At 44.5% G+C, this 21,662-nt stretch overlaps 1 protein-coding gene across 1 annotated transcript in view; it reads left to right on the forward strand.

The window, feature by feature from the left end:
* RFX7 (regulatory factor X7) overlaps positions 1–21,662 on the forward strand; it is a 133,170-nt gene that overhangs the window by 95,984 nt on the left and 15,524 nt on the right. Inside the window, exon 6 of the mRNA XM_030191678.1 lies at positions 7,482–7,689. Coding sequence (XP_030047538.1) covers positions 7,482–7,689 — 208 coding nt within the window. The remainder of the gene's footprint in view (positions 1–7,481; positions 7,690–21,662) is intronic.

Genomic DNA, 21,662 nt, shown 5'->3' on the forward strand with positions numbered 1-21,662 from the left:
AATCATTTTTAAACAGAATTACTTCTAATCAACAATACAGACCCTGAGTGCACTGGTCGGTCAAAACAGAGTTGAAAAACAGTCTTTAAAATTCACTTTTATTACACATGGCATTCATTAAATGGGCGTGCAAGTGGCAGATGAAGTTCAATGTTGACAAGTGCAAAGTGATGCATGTGGGTAAGAGGAACCCGAATTATAGCTACGTCTTGCAAGGTTCCGCGTTAGGAGTTACGGATCAAGAAAGGGATCTGGGTGTCGTCGTCGATGATACGCTGAAACCTTCTGCTCAGTGTGCTGCTGCGGCTAGGAAAGCGAATAGAATGTTGGGTGTTATTAGGAAGGGTATGGAGTCCAGGTGTGCGGATGTTATAATGCCGTTGTATCGCTCCATGGTGCGACCGCACCTGGAGTATTGTGTTCAGTACTGGTCTCCGTATCTCAAAAAAGATATAGTAGAATTGGAAAAGGTACAGCGAAGGGCGACCAAAATGATAGTGGGGATGGGACGACTTTCCTATGAAGAGAGGCTGAGAAGGCTAGGGCTTTTCAGCTTGGAGAAGAGACGGCTGAGGGGAGATATGATAGAAGTGTATAAAATAATGAGTGGAATGGATCGGGTGGATGTGAAGCGACTGTTCACGCTATCCAAAAATACTAGGACTAGAGGGCATGAGTTGAAGCTACAGTGTGGTAAATTTAAAACGAATCGGAGAAAATTTTTCTTCACCCAACGTGTAATTAGACTCTGGAATTCGTTGCCGGAGAACGTGGTACGGGCGGTTAGCTTGACGGAGTTTAAAAAGGGGTTAGATAGATTCCTAAAGGACAAGTCCATAGACCGCTATTAAATGGACTTGGAAAAATTCCGCATTTTTAGGTATAACTTGTCTGGAATGTTTTTACGTTTGGGGAGCGTGCCAGGTGCCCTTGACCTGGATTGGCCACTGTCGGTGACAGGATGCTGGGCTAGATGGACCTTTGGTCTTTCCCAGTATGGCACTACTTATGTACTTATGTACTAAATTGGGACTTGACCCGACGGAATCCTGAGCCTCTTAATTCAGATTGATAACAAAACAGACAAAACCAAATTCCTGGCAATAACCAATCCCTATGATCACACTCCTTACAATACCTTCATAATAGATCAAACCTCTTACTCTTTGGAATCCACACTAAAAATTCTAGATGTGACAATCGATTGTCCGCTAACATTCGAACCTCATGAAAATTTTTTCAACCCTTTGGAAATTAAAGCGAGTCAGGTCATAAGTACATAAGTATTGCCACACTGGGACAGACCAAAGGTCCATCAAGCCCAGCATCCTGTTTCCAACAGTGGCCAATCCAGGTCACAAATACCTGGCAAGATCCCGAAAAAGTTCAGTACATTTCATGCTGCTTAGCCCAGAAATAAGCAGTGGATTTTCCCCAAGTCAATTTAATAATGGTCTATGGACTTTTCCTTTAGGAAGCCATCCAGACCTTTTTTAAACCCTGCAAAGCTAACTTCCTTTACCACATTCTCTGGCAACGAATTCCAAAGTTTAATTACACGTTGAGTGAAGAAACATTTTCTTTGTTTCGTATTAAATTTACTGCTTTATAGCTTCATTGCATGCCCCCTAGTCTTAGTATTTTTGTAAAGAGTAAACATTTAATTCACATCTACCCGTTCCACTCCACTCATTATTTTATAGACCTCTATCATATCTCCCCTCAACCGTCTTTTCTCTAAGCTGAAGAGCCCTAGACGCTTCAGCCTTTCCTCAAAGGTCTTATTTTTCTTCTGAGATCCAAAGACTCTTTGTGCATAAGTACATAAGTGTTGCCATACTGGGACAGACCAAAGGTCCATCAAGCCCAGTATCCTGTTTCCAACAGTGGCCAATTCAGGTCACAAGTACCTGGCAGATCCAAAAACAGTACAATACATTTTATGCTGCTTATCCCAGAAATAAGCAGTGGATTTTCTCAATTCCATTTTAATAATGGCTTATGGACTTTTATTTTAGGAATCCATCCAAACCCTTTTTAAACCCCTGCCGGAGCACACTGAGCAGAGGGTTTGAAAGTATCATCAACGATGACTCCTAGATCCTTTTCCTGGTCGGTGACTCCTAACGTGGAACCTTGCAACACGTAACTATAGTTTGGGTTCCTCTTTCCCACATGCTTCGCTTTGCACTTGATCACATTAAACATCATCTGCCATTGGATGGCCAGTCTTGTAAGGTCATCGTGCAATTTTTCACAATCCTCTTGCGATTTAACAACTTTGAATAACTTTATGTCACCTGCAAATTTAATTACCTCAGTAGTTATTCCCATATCTAGATCATTTATAAATATGTTAAAAAGCAGCGGTCCCAACACAGACCCCTGGGGAACCCCACTATCTACCCTTCTCCATTGACAGTACTGACCATTTAACCCTACTCCTTGTTTTCTATCCTTTAACCAGTTTTTAATCCACAATAGAACACTACCTCCTATCCTATGACTCTCCAATTTCCTCTGGAGTCTTACATGAGGTACTTTGTCAAACGCCTTTTGAAAATCCAGATACACAATATCGACTGGCTCACCTTTATCCACATGTTTGTTCACCCCTTCAAAGAAATGTAGTAGATTGGTAAGGCAAGATTTCCCTTCACTAAATCCACGTTGGCTTTGTCTCATTAATCCATGCTTTTGAATATGCTCTGTAATTTTGTTCTTTGTAATAGTCTCTACCATTTTGCCAGGCACCGACGTCAGGCTCACCAGTCTTTTTTTTTTTCCCGGATCACCTCTAGAACCCTTTTTAAAAAATTGGCGTTACATTGGCCACCCTCCAATTTTTCGGTACCATGCTTGATTTTAAAGATAAATTACATATTACTAACAATAGTTCTGCAAGTTCATTTTTCAATTCTGTGAATACTCTGGGATGTATTTGCTACTCTTCAATTTGTCAAATTGCCTCATTACATCTTCCAGGTTTACAGAGATTTGATTGTTTCTCTGACTCATCAGCATTGAATACCATTTCTGGCACCGTTCTGTCTCCCACATCTTCCTTGATGAAGACCAAAGTACCTTCCTGAGTGCCCCTTTTCCCCTCGGCCATCTAGCGGTTCAACCAATTCTTTTGCCGGCTTTTTGTTTTTAATGTACCTAAAAAAGATTTTGCTATGCGTTTTTGCCTCCAGTGCAGTCTTCTTTTCGAAGTCTCTCTTTGCATTCCTTATCAGTGCTTTGCATTTGATTTGCCATTCTTTATGTAGTTTCCTGTTATTTTCAGTTGGATCTTCCTTCCATGTTCTGAAGGATTTTTTTTTTTAAACTCTAATAGCTTGATGCTCACTTTTTAACCAATGCTGGCTGTCATTTGGTCTTCCTTCCTCCTTTTTTAATAGACAGAATATATTTGGCCTGGATTTCCAGGATGGTATTTTTGAACAGCATCCACACTTGATGTAAATTTTGACCTTTGAAGCTACTCCTCTAAGGTGTTGTTTGTTTTTTTTTAATTTATATATTTTTTTCACCATTCTTCTCATTTTATCATTGTCTCTGTTTAGAAAGTTAAATGCTTACGTATTGGATTTCCTCTGTGTGTACTTACTCCAGAGCTTATACTAAATCTTATCATGTTATGATCACTATTATCAAGAGGCCCTAGCACCATTACCTTCTGCACCAGATCATTCATTCCACTAAGGACTAGGTCTAGAATTGTTCCTCCTCTTGTTGGCTCATAAACCAGCTGCTCCATAAAGCAGTCCTTGATTCCTTCAAGGAATTTCACCTCCCTAGCATTCCCTTATGTTATGTTTATCCAGTCAATATCAGGGTAACTGAAATCACCCGTTATTATCATGTTTCCCAGTTTGTTAGCCTAACTAATTCTGATAACATTTCTGCATCTGTCTCTTCCTCCTGTCCAGGTGGATAGTAGTACACTCCTATCACTATCCTTTTCACCGTTACATGTGGAATTTCAATCTATAGGGATTCCAAGATGTGTTTTGTGTTCTGTAGAATTTTTAGTCTATTCGATTCAAGGCTCTCCTTAACATACAATGCTACCCCTCCACCAATTCAATGAATCCTATCACTGCAGTATAATTTGTATCCTGGTATGACAGTGTCCCACATGTTTTCCTCCTTCCACCAGATCTCAGAAATGCCTATTATATCTATTTTTATATTTAGTACAATATATTCTAACTCTCCCATTTTATTTCTTAGGCTTCTGGCATTCACATATAGACATTGTTTATTGTTTCTATTTATATCTTGGTCAGCAGTTGACGGTGATAATGTGGAATCTTGAAAATCTGCGTTTTATTTAAATACTCCCTGGTTTTGTCACAAATGGACTATTGCAACGTAATATACGCAGGTAGAAAGGAGCAGATCCAGAAAAGACTCCAAACAGCACAAAATATGGCAGCTCAATTTTATTTATAGAGTCTCACGCTTTGAAAGAGCCTCACCTTGAAAAAGGACCTACGGAAGCTAGAAGAATGGTCTAAGGTTGGCAATTAAAATTCAATGCGAAGAAATGCAAAGTGATGCACTTAGGGAGTAGAAATCCACGGGAGACGTATGTGTTAGGCGGGGAGAGTCTGATAGGTACGGATGGGGAGAGGGATCTTGGGGTGATAGTATCTGAGGATTTGAAGGCGACGAAACAGTGTGACAAGTTGGTGGCCCTAGCTAGAAGGTTGTTAGGCTGTATAGAGAGAGGTGTGACCAGCAGAAGAAAGGGGGTGTTGATGCCCCTGTATAAGTCGTTGGTGAGGCCCCACCTGGAGTATTGTGTTCAGTTCTGGAGGCCGTATCTTGTTAAGGATGTAAAAAGAATTGAAGCGGTGCAAAGAAAAGCTACGAGAATGGTATGGGATTTGTGTTACAAGACGTATGAGGAGAGTCTTGCGGACCTGAACATGTATACTCTGGAGGAAAGGAGAAACAGGGGTGATATGATACAGACGTTCAAATATTTGAAAGGTATTAATCTGCAAACGAACCTTTTCCGGAGATGCGAAGGCAGTAGGACGAGAGGACATGAAATGAGATTGAAGGGGGGCAGACTCAAGAAAAATGTCAGGAAGTATTTTTTCACGGAGAGAGTGGTGGATGCTTGGAATGCCCTCCCGCGGGAGGTGGTGGAAACGAAAACCGTAACGCAATTCAAACATGCGTGGGATAAACATAAAGGAATCCTGTTCAGAAGGAATGGATCCTTAGGAGCTTAGACGAGATTGGGTGGCAAAGCCGGTGGTGGGAGACGGAGATGGTGCTGGCCAGACTTATACGGTCTGTGCCAGAGCCGATGGTGGGAAGCAGGACTGGTGGTTTGGAGGCGGGGATAGTGCTGGGCAGACTTATACGGTCTGTGCCAGAACCGGTGGTGGGAGGTGGGGCTGGTGGTTGGGAGGCGGGGATAGTGCTGGGCAGACTTATACGGTCTGTGCCCGGAAAAGGACAGGTACAAATCAAGGTAAGGTATACACAAAAAGTAGCACATGTGAGTTTATCTTGTTGGGCAGACTGGATGGACCGTGCAGGTCTTTTTCTGCCGTCATCTACTATGTTACTATGTAAGTTGCATTAGCTCCCCATCAAATTTAGGATTACCTTCAAGCTCTATGTTTTCATCTTCCAAAGGCTTGGCCTCAGATTACACGTACCATCTTGTTGAACTTCCCCTGTGTAACGCTTTCCTTTGAGCCAGGGATTACCTAAGACTCCGCTTTCCAAATTGTAAAAATGTTGTCTACAAATCTGTTCTTTCAGCAAACTTTACTTTTTAGTTCACTAAATGTTAGAACTCTCTCCTGAAATCTACTAGACATGAACATTATTATTCGCAGTTTCATAAGATGCTAACATTTCTTTTCACAGTTTCTTATCAGTGGGTTACGAATTCTAGGATTAATTAACTTGCAGTTTATCTTGCATATCGCTTATGATCTATGTCCTTACTTATCCGAATAATATACGCAGTATCTTCTCTTATTTTTGTATACTTCATATATTGACTGTATTGTAAGATTGTTGTACACTTATTATTTCCTACTTAATCTCAGTTGTTAGCCACATTGAACTCAAGTATAACTTGGGATAATGTGGGATATGAATGTGTTAAATTAAAAAGAAAAAATTTATATTATAAAAAACTACAAAATCAAGAGTTTAAAATATGCTTTCTAGAGAAAATAAGGGAAGGGGGAATGACAGACTTATCTAGCAGATTTCTTTCAAGTACAAGAAGAGAGCATTTTTCTGTTGAAGAAAAACACAAAGAATCTAAAGTATACACTGGTTTATTGGTGGAAAAATACAAGAAATATTGAATTCACTTCTTTTCTTTTTTTAAATATATTTTCTTTCAAAATACAGAGGAAAAGACCTCATAAAGACCGTTGTCTACTATACTGAGGCTGTAGTTAAAATATAGCCACTTAACATTGTACTCGGTTACAATGTAATCATAGGTCTAAAAACCTCCAAAAATGTTTGATAGCTTCAAAAACATCCAAACATTAATCTGCATCTATATACACTATCAAACATGTAGTATAACGAAAAATGGCAAAAATAGCAAAACTGACAAAAGCGCACTTAACTTTGGACACTGATCTGTGCTGTATGTAAAGTTGGCAGCACTTCAAGTCTTCAAATAATGATGTCCATTGTGTTCATCACACCAAATATACAGCGTTACAATTCCTTCTTGAAGGTCGGCTGAGGTTCCAATGGGAACCCTGGGGACCCGTTTTGCAGACGGCAAGTGGTCCATCCCTTGAGGTGAGGTCTCCAGAAGACGCCGTCTGCAAAACGGGTCCCCATCAGGACCTCAGCCGACCTTCAAGAAGGAATTGTAATGCTGTATATGGCAGGCTGCATAACTTGAGAGGCAAGACAGTTTGGCCACACTCCACTTCTAACACCAGAAAAAGTTAGAGCATCTTCCTGCAGGTGGTGGAGTATTGCCTTAACAGAGAGGGTGGTAAAAACAAAGAGTGATATATTTAACGCTAAGCAGTAGGACAGCCAGGCATACTGCATAGGCCAAAGAGACTGTATTGGCTAACCTCTACTGTTAGTTACATTACATTATTGGGAAATGAAAATAATACAAATGCAGTAATATAGCCAGATCCTAACTAGGGAAAAATTTATCTTTGGAAAAAAATAGATCAAGATGGTCAAAATAGTGCACAACTTAGTGTTTGCCATTTTACTTCATAACATATATTCAGGTTCAGTTTAAAGTGTTGACCGTGCTAATTACAACCACTTTCTCTAAATTACCTTCTCAACACATTTTTCCTCATCTTATATATATTTCAGACCTGAAGTTAGAGATTATTCTATAAAGTCGCATTTATTTGAGAGATTAATAATACTTGTATTGATCATATGTTTCCTCATATTCCTTGCTATATAGGTTTACAAATAACCTGTGTGATCTGTTTTAGCTGAATGGAATGGACTCTTCAGCACAACTGCCAAGTGCTGATGAAGAAGTTGTGTCTGCTGCCTGCCAGCTTATATGCGAGTGGGCCCAGAAAATGTTAAGTCAGCAGTTTGATTCAGTCTTGGATTTAGCTCGTTATCTTGTAAAAAGTCACTGCACTGGCACTAAATCGATGGCAGCTCTAACTGTAATGGCAGGAGCACCAGCAGGTAATAAACTAATCAATGTTTATGAACTCCCTTTCTGAATTACTGTGCATTTAGAAAAGGGTATAATCATGGTAAGATTATGGAATTCAGGGGCCTTTTTTTTCTTTATTTATAGTAAACTTTAACAAGATAATACAAGTAATAACACTTGCTCAGAAATCAGGAAAAAAGTAAACACACATTCCCTACCCCCACCCATTTTGTGTGTGTGTGTGCTCTGGCATCTGTCCTATCACATTGTAGTTCCTTTCTTTTCTTGTTGAAATTGTAGATTATACCACCTGTCAAACAGAATCAAAGTGGTGTACAGCAAGGGTGAACTAAAGCTAAACCTTACCTGGATGAATGGCTTACTGGAGCCAAATCAAAACACGGCAATCAGTGACATGCTGAGAACTATTCAGGTTTGGAGAGTATTAGATGAGTGTTGAATTATGTGAACAGCAAATGTATTCCCTCTCAGTCCTCAGAGTATCTAGCCAGTAAGAGTTTTCTTGACTTAAAGAGTCTCCAAGCTGCTCACTCAGCAACATAACTTACTCTGGCAAAAAGCTCTTACAGTTTAGAAGTACCTTCAAAATTTGGTGTATGATGGCTATGACACTGGACTTAGTACCCTGGCAAGAGTTCACATTACAGCACTCTGGAGTTCCTTGCTTACCTGCTTGTCTCAGACAGTCTGGGAAAATCTGGCATGGGGAGCTATATCGAGCACCTCCTGAAAGGAATGGATTTTGGAGCCTCTGAACTAGATATGGGCCACTATAGAGAAGACTGAAAGGCTGAGGAGGCCCACTGTTGGGGCAGGTAACATAATGTTTTTGTTTCAACAGGAAGTCTTTAGGGTCCATAATTAGGTTGGAGATTAAAGGTATTAGATTTGTTTTGACTATTTTTGTCCACTAGTTAAGGGGAAAGCATCTGTGTCTTTTTGAAAGTGGCTGACTTCAATAACCAGGGGAGACAAAGGGAATATGTGGTAGTTCAAAAAGCAAAGCTTTTGTTTGGGCCGAGGGAATGGGAGCTGCATCATAAAACCTTCCAGCTAATCATAGAGCATTGGGGTAGGCTTTAAGTGGGTTTAATAGCCACTGGCTGGAACACTGAAGTCCATAAGTTCTTCAGCCATAGAGGAAATTTAATAGAATTAATATTCTAATTCAGCCCTTGCACTGCATCAGCCTACTGTGACTTCACACCATGGCCCCTTTTCAGATAGATCATCAGGGAGATATGTGTAGCCCCAGCTTGGCCCAGACAACCATGAAATGCAAAACTCACTGGGCTCAGCAAGCAAAGGTCTGTCTTTCTCTTGGCTTCAAGGGTTATTGCATCTGCATCCATCTTGGTGGAAGACATCCCTTTTAGCTTACAGCCTTTCCTGTGAGAGGATCAAGTTGTGCAATCTGTATCATATCACCCCTGTTTCTCCTTTCCTCCAGGGTACACACATTCAGGTCAGTAAGTCTCTCCTCGTACGTCTTGTAGCTTTGTTTGCACCACTTCAAGTCTTTATACATCCTTAGCAAGGTACGGCCTCCAAAACTGAACACAATACTCCAGGTGGGGCCTCATCAACAACTTATACAGGGGCATCAATACCTCCTTTCTTCTGTTGGTTACACTTCTCTCTATACAGCCTAGCATCCTTCTGGCTACGGCCACCACCTTGTCACACTGTTTTGTCACCTTCAGATCCTCGGGTACTATCACCCCAAGATCCCTCTCCCTGCCGGTGCATATCAGACACTCACTGCCTAACGCATATGTCTCCTGTGGATTTCTGCTTCCTAAGTGCATCACTTTGCACTTCTTTGCATTGAATTTCAATTGCCAACTGTTAGACCATTCTAGCTTCTGCAGACCTTTTTCATGTTTTCCACTCCCTCCAGGGTGTCCACTCTGTTACAAATCTTGGTATCATCCGCAAAACTTTACCTTCTAACCCTTCGGCACCGTCCCTTTCAAATATATTGAACAGAATCGGCCCCAGCACCGATCCTTGAGGCACTCCACTCCTCACCTTTCCCTCCTCTGAGTGAATTTCATTAACCATCAACCTCTGGCATCTGTCCATCAAGCAGTTCCTAACTCAGTTCACCACTTTAGGTCCTATCTTCAGCCTGTCAAATTTATTCAAGCACCTCCTATGAGAAACCGTGTCAAAGGCTGAATTCTAAGTAGATTACATTTATTGCACATCCTCGATCCAATTCTCTGGTCATCCAGTCAAAGAATTCAATGAGATTCATTTGGCACGATTTGCTTTTGTTAAAACCATGTTGTCTTGGATCTTGCAACTTATTGGATTCCAGGAAATTAACTATCTTTCCTTCAGCATCGCTTCCATTACTTTTCCGATAACCAAAGCGAGGCTTACCGGTCTGTAGTTTCCAGCTTCTTCTCTGTCACCACTTTTGTGAAGAGGGACCACATCTGCTCTTCTCCAATCCCACGGATCCTCCCCTGTCTCCAAGGATTTATTGAACAAATCTTTAAGAGGACCTGCTAGAACCTCTCTGAGCTCCATCAATATCCTGGGATGTATTCTGTCCGGTCCCATGGCTTTGTCCAAGTTGTTCATAAACATTCTCTTCCGTGAACGGTGCTATATCCGCTCCATTCTCATATGTTCTTTTGCCAGTCAATCGTGGTCCTTCTCCAGGATTTTCTTCCGTGAAAACAGAGCAGAAATATTTGTTTAGCACATTTTTGCTTTTTTCTTCATCATTCTCCACATAGAGTTTGGCTGCATCTTTCAGTTTGACTCTTCCTCCTCTCACTAATATATCTGAAAAAATTTTGGCACCCCCTCTTCACATTTCTAGCCATTTGTTCTTCCACTTTCGACAGACATATATCTCTCTCTTGGCTTCTTTCAGTTTCATCTGGTATTCCTGTCTGTGTTCCTCTTCCTGAGTTTTTCTGTATTTCATGAACACCAACTCATTAGCCTTTATTTTCTCAGCCACTTCCTTGGAGAACCATATTGGTTTCCTTTTTCTCTTGCTTTTATTTACTCTCCTTAACATAAAGGTTTGTAGCCATATTTATAGCTTCTTTCAGCCTGGACCACTGCCTTTCTACTTCTCATATATCATCCCAGCCCATCATCTCTTTCTTCAGGTATTTCCCCATTGTACTAAAGCCAGCATGTTTGAAATCCAGGACTTTGAGTTTTGAGTGGTTGCCCTCCACTTCAGCTGTTAAACAGAACTGTTTGATGGTCACTGCTGCCCAGGTGGGCACCCACTCGGACATTAGACACACTTTCCCCATTTGTGAGCACCAGATCCTCTCTCATGGGTTCTTTCACCATTTGACTAAGCAGAGCACTTTGAAAGGCATCCACAATCTCTCTACTTCTTTCCGATTCCGCAGATGGAACTTTCCAATCTGCATCCAGCAGGTTGAAATCTCCCAGCAACAGCACCTGAGGTCTGTAGACAACACCCATGTGGATAGATGTTCCATCATCTCTTTTTAAGATGATCCATATTGCTTCTTCCTTTCCCCAGGCCCCTGTCATTTCAGTTGCTGCAATATTGTTTCTGACATACAGAGCTACTCCTCCACCTTTACAACCATCTCTATCCTTCCTAAATAGATTATAGCCCAGTATGTTTGTATCCCATTCACGGGAATCATTCAACCATGTCTCTGTGATTGCAACAATGTCAAAGTCTGCCTCTAACATCAAGACTTGCAGATCATGAACTTTGTTGCTTAGACAGTGAGTATATGTGGTCATAGCTTTCCATCTACACTTTTTGTCTTCTGTTTAGTTTTTTGTTTAGTCTCACTTCCTACTGCGTTGGTAAGAAGTGATTTGCTAATATTGTTGTTTTCATTGCTTTCTTTTTTGCTGTCACATCTTGTCTTTAGCTTTAGCTGGGGATGACCACTGGAAGAGACCTGCGCCTCCATATGCCACCCCAACCTTCTAGATTAAATGCCTACTACTACTACTTATCATTTCTATAGCGCTACAAGGCATACGCAGCGCTGTACGGCATAGAAACATAATGTCTTAAAAATAGGTCTTTGAGAGCGAGACATGCTCTACAGTGCATGCGTGAGTGCCTTCTCACCCGCCGCGTGAGTGCGGGACCAGCATTACAATATAAAGCATAATAAAAAGGAGACCACTCCAAAGGGAGGTGGGGAGGGTATGTGAGAATATAAGGCCTGCTGTCCTTGGAGAATACCTGCTATAGGTAAGTATCTTCGCTTTCTCTGAGGACAAGCAGGCCTATAATTCTCACATATGGGAATCCCTAGCTACCAGGCTCACCAAAAACAACAACCAGTGGTCAATTGGACCTCACAACAGCAAGGGCAAAAAAGTAATCAACTTGAAACTATATACACTCTGAGAGTGCAGCCTGGAACAGAACAAAACGGGCCTAGGAGGGTGGCGTTGGACTCTAGACCCCAAACAAATTCTGCACAACTGCCTGTCCAAACCAACTGTTGAGTTGGTTATCCTAATAAGATGTGAATGTGTGGACTGAAGACCACGCAGCCTTGCAAATTTCTTCAACTGAGGCTGACCTCAGATGGGCTACCAACACAACCATGGCTCTGACTTTGTGAGCCCTGACATGACCCTCAAGGATAAACCTATCCTTGGGCATATAAGTGAAGAAATTCAATCTGCCAGCCAGTTGGAAATTGGCTGGTGGTGCTGAAGAGGATGACGTTGAGCTCTCTTCTCGCCTCTGGGCTGGGTCTGATTGGTCCTGGAGGGGCCTGCATAGCAGCCGGCGTTGAGGCAGGTGGAGACCCACTTGATGCACGGTGGAGAAATGCAAGGTGATGCATATTGAAAAAATAATCCAAATCTTTGTTACCTGATGATAGGGTCCACCTTGGGGGTCAGCACTCAAGAAAAAGATCTAGGTGTCGTTGTAGATAATATGTTGAAATCTTCTGCTCAGTGTGCGGCAGCGGCCAAAAATGCAAACAGGATTCTAGGAATTATTAAGAAAAGGTTGGTGAATAAAATCAAAAATACTATAATACCTCTCTATTGCTCTATGGTGCGACCGCACCTTGAGTATTGCGTTCAGTTCTGGTTGCCATATCTCAAAAAAGATATAGTGGAATTAGAAAAGATTCAAAGAAAAGCGACCAAAATTATAAAGAAGATGGAACTCCAAGTTAGGGCTCCTCAGCTTGGAAAAGAGACGGATGAGGGGAGATATGATTGAGGTCTGCAAAATCCCGAGTGGTGTAGAAAAAGTAGAAGTAAATCGATTTTTTTTTAACTTGTTCCAAAAGTACGAAGACTAGGTGCCACTCAAGGAAGTTACATGGAAATACTTTTAAAACAAATAGGAGGAAATATTTTTTCACTGAATGAATAGTTAAGCTCTGGAACTCTTTGCCGGAGGATGTGGTAACAGCGGTTAGAGTATCTGGGTTTAAAATAGTTTTGGGCAAGTTCCTGGAGGAAAAGGCCATAGTCTGCTATTGAGACAAACATGGGGAAGCAAGTGCTTGCCCTGGGATTTGTAGCATGGAATGTTGCCACGATTTGGGTTTTTGCCAGGTACTTGTGACTTGGCTTGACCATTATTGGAAACAGGATACTGGACTAGATGGACCATTGGTCTGACCCAGTATGGCTACTCTTATGTTCAGTGTGCAAGGGTCTCGCAGCCTTATGGACCAACATACCCGATGCCGAAGACACCAGCACAGACGTCAAGACTTCGGCTCTGGATCCAGAAATCTTTTCTCTTAGCGTCTCTGGCCAACTGTGTTCTAAGACAGAGAATACAGTTTGCAGGGACATGATCAGGGTGTCCTTGCCCGAAATGGTCCTGTTGCACCGAGTGCAGCACTTAAAGCCACTGGGAACTTTTGATGACTTGAAAGGAAAAACAGCCGTGGCCAAATCAAACAAAAAGAAAAGGGAAACCCCCAACCGGAGCTCAGGCCTAAACGCGGCCTAGCAAGTTTGGTGAAAACTTAGGAAAAAATGCAAAAATAATCTAAAATAATATACGGGGAAGGATAAAATAAGGTAACCCCTGAAAGAGGTATTAAGAAAAAGGAAAGGAAGGCACAAAAAGACCAAATGAACTAGCTGGAGGAGTGGATAACAACACGCCTCTCCAAACCGCGGAAAAAAGAGAACTGCTGGTTCCGCACTCTTGCAGCAGGCTGGAAGGCACTTGCACATGTGTGATGGAGCACATCTTGTGCTCAAAGATCTCTTTTTTTTAAGCTTGTTACAAGCTCCAGACCTGCAACGCAGACCCTGTGTTACCCATCTGTGAGAATTATAGGCCTGCTTGTCCTCTGAGAAAGCGAAGGTACTTACCTGTAGCAGGTATTCTCCAAGGACAGCAGGCCTTACATTCTCACAGATAGATAATGCGGGGTCTGTATTGCTGGTCCAGAACTTGTGATAAGCTTTAAAATAGGTCTTTCCTTGCCAGACGCGCTCCATCGCGCATGTACAAGTGCCTTCCCACCGGCCACGAGAGCGCGGGACCAGCAGTACAATATAAAACATAATAAAAAGGAGACCTCTTTAAGGGGAGGTGGGGAGGGTGGGTATGTGAGAATATAAGGCCTGCTGTCCTTGGAGAGTACCTGCTACAGTTAAGTACCTTCGCTTTCTCCGAGGACAAGCAGGCCTATAATTCTCACATATGGGAATCCCTAGATACTAGGCTCACCAAAAGCAACAACCAGTGGTCAATTGGACCTCGCAGCGGTGAGTGCAAAAAGTAATTAACCTGAAACTATATACAACTGGGTGAGAGTGCAGCCTAGAACAGAACAAAACGGACCTAGGAAGGTGGAGTTGGACTCTACTACTACTACTACTACTACTACTACTTAACATTTCTAGAGCGCTACTAGGGTTACGCAGCGCTGTACAATTTAACAAAGAGAGACAGTCCCTGCTCAAAGAGCTTACAATCTAAAGGACAAGTGAACAGTCGGTCCGATCGGGGCAGTCAAATTGGGGCAGTCTGGATTTACTGAACGGACTCTAAACCCTAAACAAATTCTGCAGCACTGTCTGTCCAAACCGACTGTCGTGTTGGGTATCCTGTTCAAGGCAGTAATGAGATGTGAATTTGTGGACTGAAGACCCCTTAGCAGACTTGCAAATTTCTTCAAAGGCTGACCAAGTGGGCTACTGAAACAGCCATGGCTCTGACATTGTGAGCCCTGATATGACCCTCAAGGGTAAGCCCAGCCTGGGCATATAAGTGAAAGAAATGCAATCTGCCAGCCAATTGGAAATGGTGCGTTTCCCTATGTTGACCCCCATCCTATCGGGATCAAAAGGTTGGGTGGATTTTCTGTAGGGCCTAGTCCGCTCCAAGTAAAAGGCCAATGCTCACTTTCAGTCCAAGGTGTGCAGTGTGCTTTCGACAGAATGGGCATGAGGTCGGGGGAAAAATGTTGCCAAGACAATTGACTCATTCAGATGGAACTCTGACACAACCTTAGGTAGGAACTTAGGGTGTATGCAGAGGACTACTTTGTTATGATGAAACTTTGTATAAGGTGATTCCACCATTAAGGCCTGAAGCTGACTGACCCTGGGAGCTGAAGTTACAGCCACCAAAAATATGACCTTCCAGGTCAAGTACTACAGATGTCTGGAATCAAGTGGCTCAAAAGGAGCTTTCATTAGCTGGGTGAGAATGATGTTGAGGTCCCAACACAGGTAGAGGTTTGACGGGGCTTTGTCAACAGCAAACCTCTCATGAAGCGAACAGCTAGAGGCTTTCCAGAGATGTACTTAACCTCTACTTGTTGATAAGCACTAATTGCACTGAGTTGAACCCTTACAGAAGGAATTCAAGCAGGATCTATGCAGAGCAGGAAATAGGATCTAGGGCCTTGCCTCACACCAGATGGCAAACCTCTTCCATTTAAAAGAGTAACCCCTCTTAGTGGAATTCTTTCTGGAAGCCAGGAAGAGTCTGGAGACACCCTTAGGAAGAGGCAAGGAAGCAAATTCTAAGCTCTTAACATCTAGGCTCTGAGGGCCAGAAACCAGAGGTTGGGATGCAGAAGAGATCCCTCACTCTGTGTGATGAGAGTCAGAAAATCTCCAATCTCCATAGTTCTTTGGAGGATAACTCCAGAAGAAGAGAGAACCAGATCTGCTGGGGACAGTAGAGAATGATCAAGATCATGGTCCTACGGTCTTGCTTGAGTTTCAGCAAAGTCTTCCCCACAAGAGGAATGGGAGTATACGCAGGCATCTGATGCCTGGAACAGAACTAAGGGAGTTTGTGATTGGACTGAGTGGCAAAGAGATCCACCAAGGGAGTGCCCCATGCTCCTAAGATATCACGGGCAACACCTATGTTGAGTGACCACTCGTGCGGTTGCATGACCTTGCTCAGTCTGTAGGCCAGACTTGAATGTTCCCACCGGGTAAGTGGCCTTGAGGAGCATCCAATGCTGGCGTGCCCAGTGCCACATCTGGACAGAAATAGGAAGGAGGAAGCTTGATGTAGGGAGTGTTTGGGCTGTTTTTTTGTTTGTACACCACTTTGATTATTTTTATTGACTTGTAAGTGGTATATAAAAACTTAAGACAACATCCACAATGAGACCAAAACGTTTTCTGTGCTGCAAGTTGAAACCCAACCGATGACTATCCATACCTGCACATTCCTGCAATTCAGATTTTGAACAAATTGTTAGAAATTGGGTGTTAAGGAGACATCTGCTCATTAGCCAACCATAACAAAGATGACTCTTTTATACTGTTTACCAACACAGAGGGCCAAGTATTTATGTTTCAACAGTTTTTTTATTGATGACATTACAAAAGTAACATACCAAAAAAATGAAATAGACAAAGAGGGGCATTTTCAAAAGGGACGTCCATGTTTTGATATGGACGTCCTCGCAAAATGTCCCGATCTAGGGGCGGGGAAACCCGTATTTTTGAAACAAGATGCACGTCCATCTTTTATTTCGAAAATACCGCCATGGACGTCCAAATCCTTAGATTTTGTCGTCCCTAGACTTGGTCGTTTCTGATTTTTCAAGGACGTCCATCTCAGAAATGACCAAATGCAAGCCATTTGGTTGTGGGACAAGCCAGCATTTGTAGTGCACTGGTCCCCCTGACATGCCAGGACACCAACCGGGCACCCTAGGGGGCACTGCTGTGGACTTCATAAATTGCTCCCAGGTACATAGCTCCCTTACCTTGTGTGCTGAGCCCCCGAAAACCCACTACCCACAACTGTACACCACTACCATAGCCCTTACGGATGAAGGGGGGCACCTAGATGTGGGTACAGTGGGTTTGTGGTAGGTTTTGGAGGGCTCGCTGTTTCCTCCACAAACGTACCAGGTAGGGGGGATGGGCCTGGATCCGCCTGCCTGAAGTGCACTGCACCCACTAAAACTGCTCCAGGGCAGTGGTGTTACTAGGGGGGGCTGACACCCGGGGCGGATCACCTATGCCCCCCCCCGGATGCAGCGCGGACCCCCCCCCCCCCCAGAGGCGTTCACCCGGGGCGGACCGCACCCACCGCCCCCCCCCTAGGACCGCCACTGCTCCAGGGACCTGCATACTGCTGTCACGAACCTGAGTATGACATCTGAGGCTGGCATAGATGCTAGCACAAAATATTTTTAAAGATATTTTTTGAGGGTAAGTGGGGGTTAGTGACCACTGGGGGAGTAAGGGGAGGTCATCCTCGATTCTCTTCGGTGGTCATCTGGTCATTTCGGGCACTTTTTTGTGCCTTGGTCGTAAGAAAAACACGACCAAGTAAAGTTGTCCAAGTGTTCGTCAGGGACGTCCTTGTTTCTTTCGATTATGGGTCGAGGACATCCTAGTGTTAAGCATGCCCAAGTCCCGCCTTCGCTACGCCTCCGACATGCCCCCTTGAACTTTGGCTGTCCCTGCGAAGGAAAGCAGTTGGGGATGTCCAAAATCGGCTTGCGATTATACCGATTTGGACAACCCTGTGAGAAGGACGCCCATCTTCCAATTTATGTCGAAAGATGGGCGTCCTTCTCTTTCAAAAATGAGCCTGAAAGTGTCCAGTGTCAGAGCATACATAATAAACAATCTGTCATCAATCTTTTCCCAGATTTGTCTCCTCAGCCCCTGCCCATCATATGCCCGCCCCCACCATGCCCTCTGTTTTTATTTCAATATATTTTCCATATCATCATGCTGATCAATCCATAGACTGGTGGGTTGTGTCCATCTACCAACAGGTGGAGATAGAGAGCAATCCTTTTGCCTCCCTATATGTGGTTATGTGCTGCCGGAAACTCCTCAGTATGTTCTTTATCTCAGTAGGTGGTGGTCACACACAGCAGCAGCTCTGGCTAGGTCTCCAAGCCTAATTTTTAGGTTTTGTTGAGTACCTGGGTTTGAGGGCTCTTCTTGAGCAAGTGCAAACCTGGTGGTGCCAGGTCCCTCCTTTTCTCCCCCCTCCCGCTGGCTCCGTTTAAAAAAAAAAAAAAAAAAATTTGAGCGTCCTTAAGGGCGTTTATTTCAACGTTTATTTCAGCTGCTCACTGGGACACCAGTTCGTTACAGCTCGGAATGAGAAGCAGGTAATTTTTACCTTTTTATAGCGGGCAGGGGGTTCCCCGTTCGGTCTCCACGTGGCTTATGGCGTCGGAGGGCGAGGGCGCGAGGATTCGCTCCCCGGACCGCGTGGGTGCGTCTAGCGGGGATACGGGGATTTCAAAACCTGAATCGCCTTTGTTAGGCATCAGTTTGGAGTCCAGTCAGTGTCCCGGTTCCTCCTCAGGTGCGGCGGTTTTTCCCGCCATAAGCGCCCATCCCCCGCTGCTCACCCACTCCATGTTGGCTGGCCACTCTGCTCGGACGGCTTCTTCTTGGGCCGCCCTCAAGCTGGGAGTTGTTAATCCTATGGTCGCCCTTGATTCGGGCGACGGTAAGAAAGCGGCCAAAGTTAAGCGCTGTTCTTCCCGCGCGGCTCCTTCTCGGAGCTTCGCGCCAGATGCCATTTTGGATGCGCAGCACGTTTCTCCCCCGCTCTTGCGAGCGCCGGTAAGTGGCTAGGGCTATGTCCCGCCTCTATCCTCTGCCTGAAGGTGAACGGGAGGCCTTTCTTTGGCCTACCGTGGATTCTTTAATCACTGCGGTGACTAAGAAAACGGAGTTGCCAGTGGAAGGTGGCACGGCCCTAAAGGACGCCCAAGACAGAAGATTGGAGGCGGCCTTAAGGTCGTCCTTCAAGGCGGCTGCTTTAAGTTTGCAGGCCTCAGTTTGCGGCTCCTATGTGGCCAGGGCGAGCCTGATGATTGTGCAGCGGGCTTCCCCCTCGGATCCTTCCTCGAGGGCTGATTGGCCGGCCCTGGAATCGGGCTTGGCTTATTTGGCAGACTTGCTGTATGATGTCTTGAGAGCCTCAGCTAAAGGTATGGCTCAGAAAGTCGTTGCGCGGCGGTGGCTTTGGCTGAAGCATTGGTCTGCGGACCACGCCTCTAAGTCTCGCCTGGCTAAGTTGCCTTTTAAAGGCAAGCTGCTTTTTGGGGTTGAGCTGGACAAAATTGTTACCAATTTTGGCACGTCTAAGGGCAAGAGGTTACCAGAGGTCAGGGCTCGGGCCAGTGGTGCTCGCCCCGGGTCCTCCAAAGGACGGTTTCAGGAAGCCCGTCGGTATCGCCCAGGCAAGTCGGGCTCCTCTGCCCCCTCTTCCTTCAAGAGGAACTTCTCCCCCAAGCAGCATTCCTTTCGCAGAGACCGCCGTCCCGGAGGTGCTTCCTCCGGTCCTCCCCCAGGGTCTCGTACCCAATGACGGGGCCCTGGTCCATGGCCCAGTGCAGATTGGAGGACGCCTGTCCTCGTTTCTGGGCGAGTGGACCAGGGTAACTTCAGACGCTTGGGTCCTGGAAGTCATAAGAGACGGCTACAAGCTAGAGTTCTGCCGACCCTTAAGAGACGGGTTTGTACTCTCTCCCTGCAAGTCTCCGGTCAAAGCTGTGGCAGTGCAGCAGACTTTGGACAATCTGATCCGCCTGGGTGCAGTCGTTCCGGTGCCAGAAGATCAGCTTGGCAAGGGACGTTACTCCATTTACTTTGTGGTACCAAAGAAAGGAGGTTCTGTACGGCCTATCCTCGACCTCAAAGGGGTCAATCGGGCCTTGAAAGTTCGGCACTTCCGAATGGAGACTCTCCGCTCTGTTATAGCGGTATTGAAGGCAGGGGAGTTCCTGGTATCCTTGGACATCAAGGAAGCTTACTTGCATATTCCCATCTGGCCTCCTCATCAACGCTTTCTGCGTTTTGCAGTCCTGGGCCGACACTTCCAGTTCAGAGCCCTCCCGTTCGGGTTGGCTACTGCTCCACGGACCTTCTCCAAAGTAATGGTGGTCATCGCGGCCTTCCTTTGAAAGGAAGGAGTACAAGTCCATCCTTATCTGGACGACTGGTTGATCCGAGCCCCCTCTTATGCAGAGTGCGGCAGAGCTGTAGACCGGGTGATTGCTCTTCTGAGCTCCCTGGGGTGGATCATCAACTGGGAGAGAAGCCAGCTGCGCCCGACTCAGTCCCTGGAATATCTGGGAGTTCGTTTCGACACCCAAGTGGGCAGAGTGTTCCTGCCGGACAATCGAATTGTCAAGCTTCAGGCTGAGGAGGACCAGTTCCTAGTAGCCTCTCCTCTTCGGGCTTGGGACTATTTGCAGCTGTTGGGCTCTATGACGGCCACGATGGAAGTAGTGCCCTGGGCCAGGGCTCATATGTACATAAGTACATAAGTAATGCCATACTGGGAAAAGACTAAGGGTCCATCGAGCCCAGCATCCTGTCCACGACAGCGGCCAATCCAGGCCAAGGGCACCTGGCAAGCTTCCCAAACGTACAAACATTCTATACGTGTTATTCCTGGAATTTTGGAGTTTTCCAAGTCCGTTTAGTAGCGGTTTATGGACTTGTCCTTTAGGAAACCGTCCAACCCCTTTTAAAACTCTGCTAAGCTAACCGCCTTCACCACTTTCTCCGGCAACGAATTCCAGAGTTTAATTACACGTTGGGTGAAGAAAAATTTTCTCCAATTTGTTTTAAATTTACTACACTGTAGTTTCATCGCATGCCCCCTAGTCCTAGTATTTTTGGAAAGCGTGAACAGACGCTTCACATCCACCTGTTCCACTCCACTCATTATTTTATATACCTCTATCATGTCTCCCCTCAGCCGTCTCTTCTCCAAGCTGTATAGCCCTAGCCTCCTTAGTCTTTCTTCATAGGGAAGTTGTCCCATCCCCGCTATCATTTTAGTCGCCCTTCGCTGCACCTTTTCCAATTCTACTATATCTTTCTTGAGATGCGGCGACCAGAATTGAACACAATACTCAAGGTGCGGTCGCACCATGGAGCGATACAACGGCATTATAACATCCTCACACCTGTTTTCCATACCTTTCCTGATAATACCCAACATTCTATTCGCTTTCTTAGCCGCAGCAGCACACTGAGCAGAAGGTTTCAGTGTGTTATCGACGACGACACCCAGATCCCTTTCTTGGTCTGTAACTCCTAACGTGGAACCTTGCATGACGTAGCTATAATTCGGGTTCTTTTTTCCCACATGCATCACCTTGCACTTGCTCACATTAAACATCATCTGCCATTTAGCCGCCCAGTCTCCCAGTCTTGTAAGGTCCTCTTGTAATTTTTCACAATCCTGTCGTGATTTAACGACTTTGAATAACTTTGTGTCATCAGCAAATTTAATTACCTCGCTAGTTACTCCCATCTCTAAATCATTTATAAATATATTAAAAAGCAGCGGTCCTAACACGGACCCTTGAGGAACCCCACTAACTACCCTTCTCCATTGTGAATACTGCCCATTTAACCCCACTCTCTGTTTCCTATCCTTCAACCAGCTTTTAATCCACAATAGGACATTTCCTCCTATCCCATGACCCTCCAATTTCCTCTGTAGCCTTTCATGAGGTACCTTGTCAAACGCCTTTTG

The sequence above is a fragment of the Microcaecilia unicolor genome, chromosome 1, assembly GCF_901765095.1.
Source record: "Microcaecilia unicolor chromosome 1, aMicUni1.1, whole genome shotgun sequence".
NCBI classification, from domain to species: Eukaryota; Metazoa; Chordata; class Amphibia; order Gymnophiona; family Siphonopidae; genus Microcaecilia; species Microcaecilia unicolor.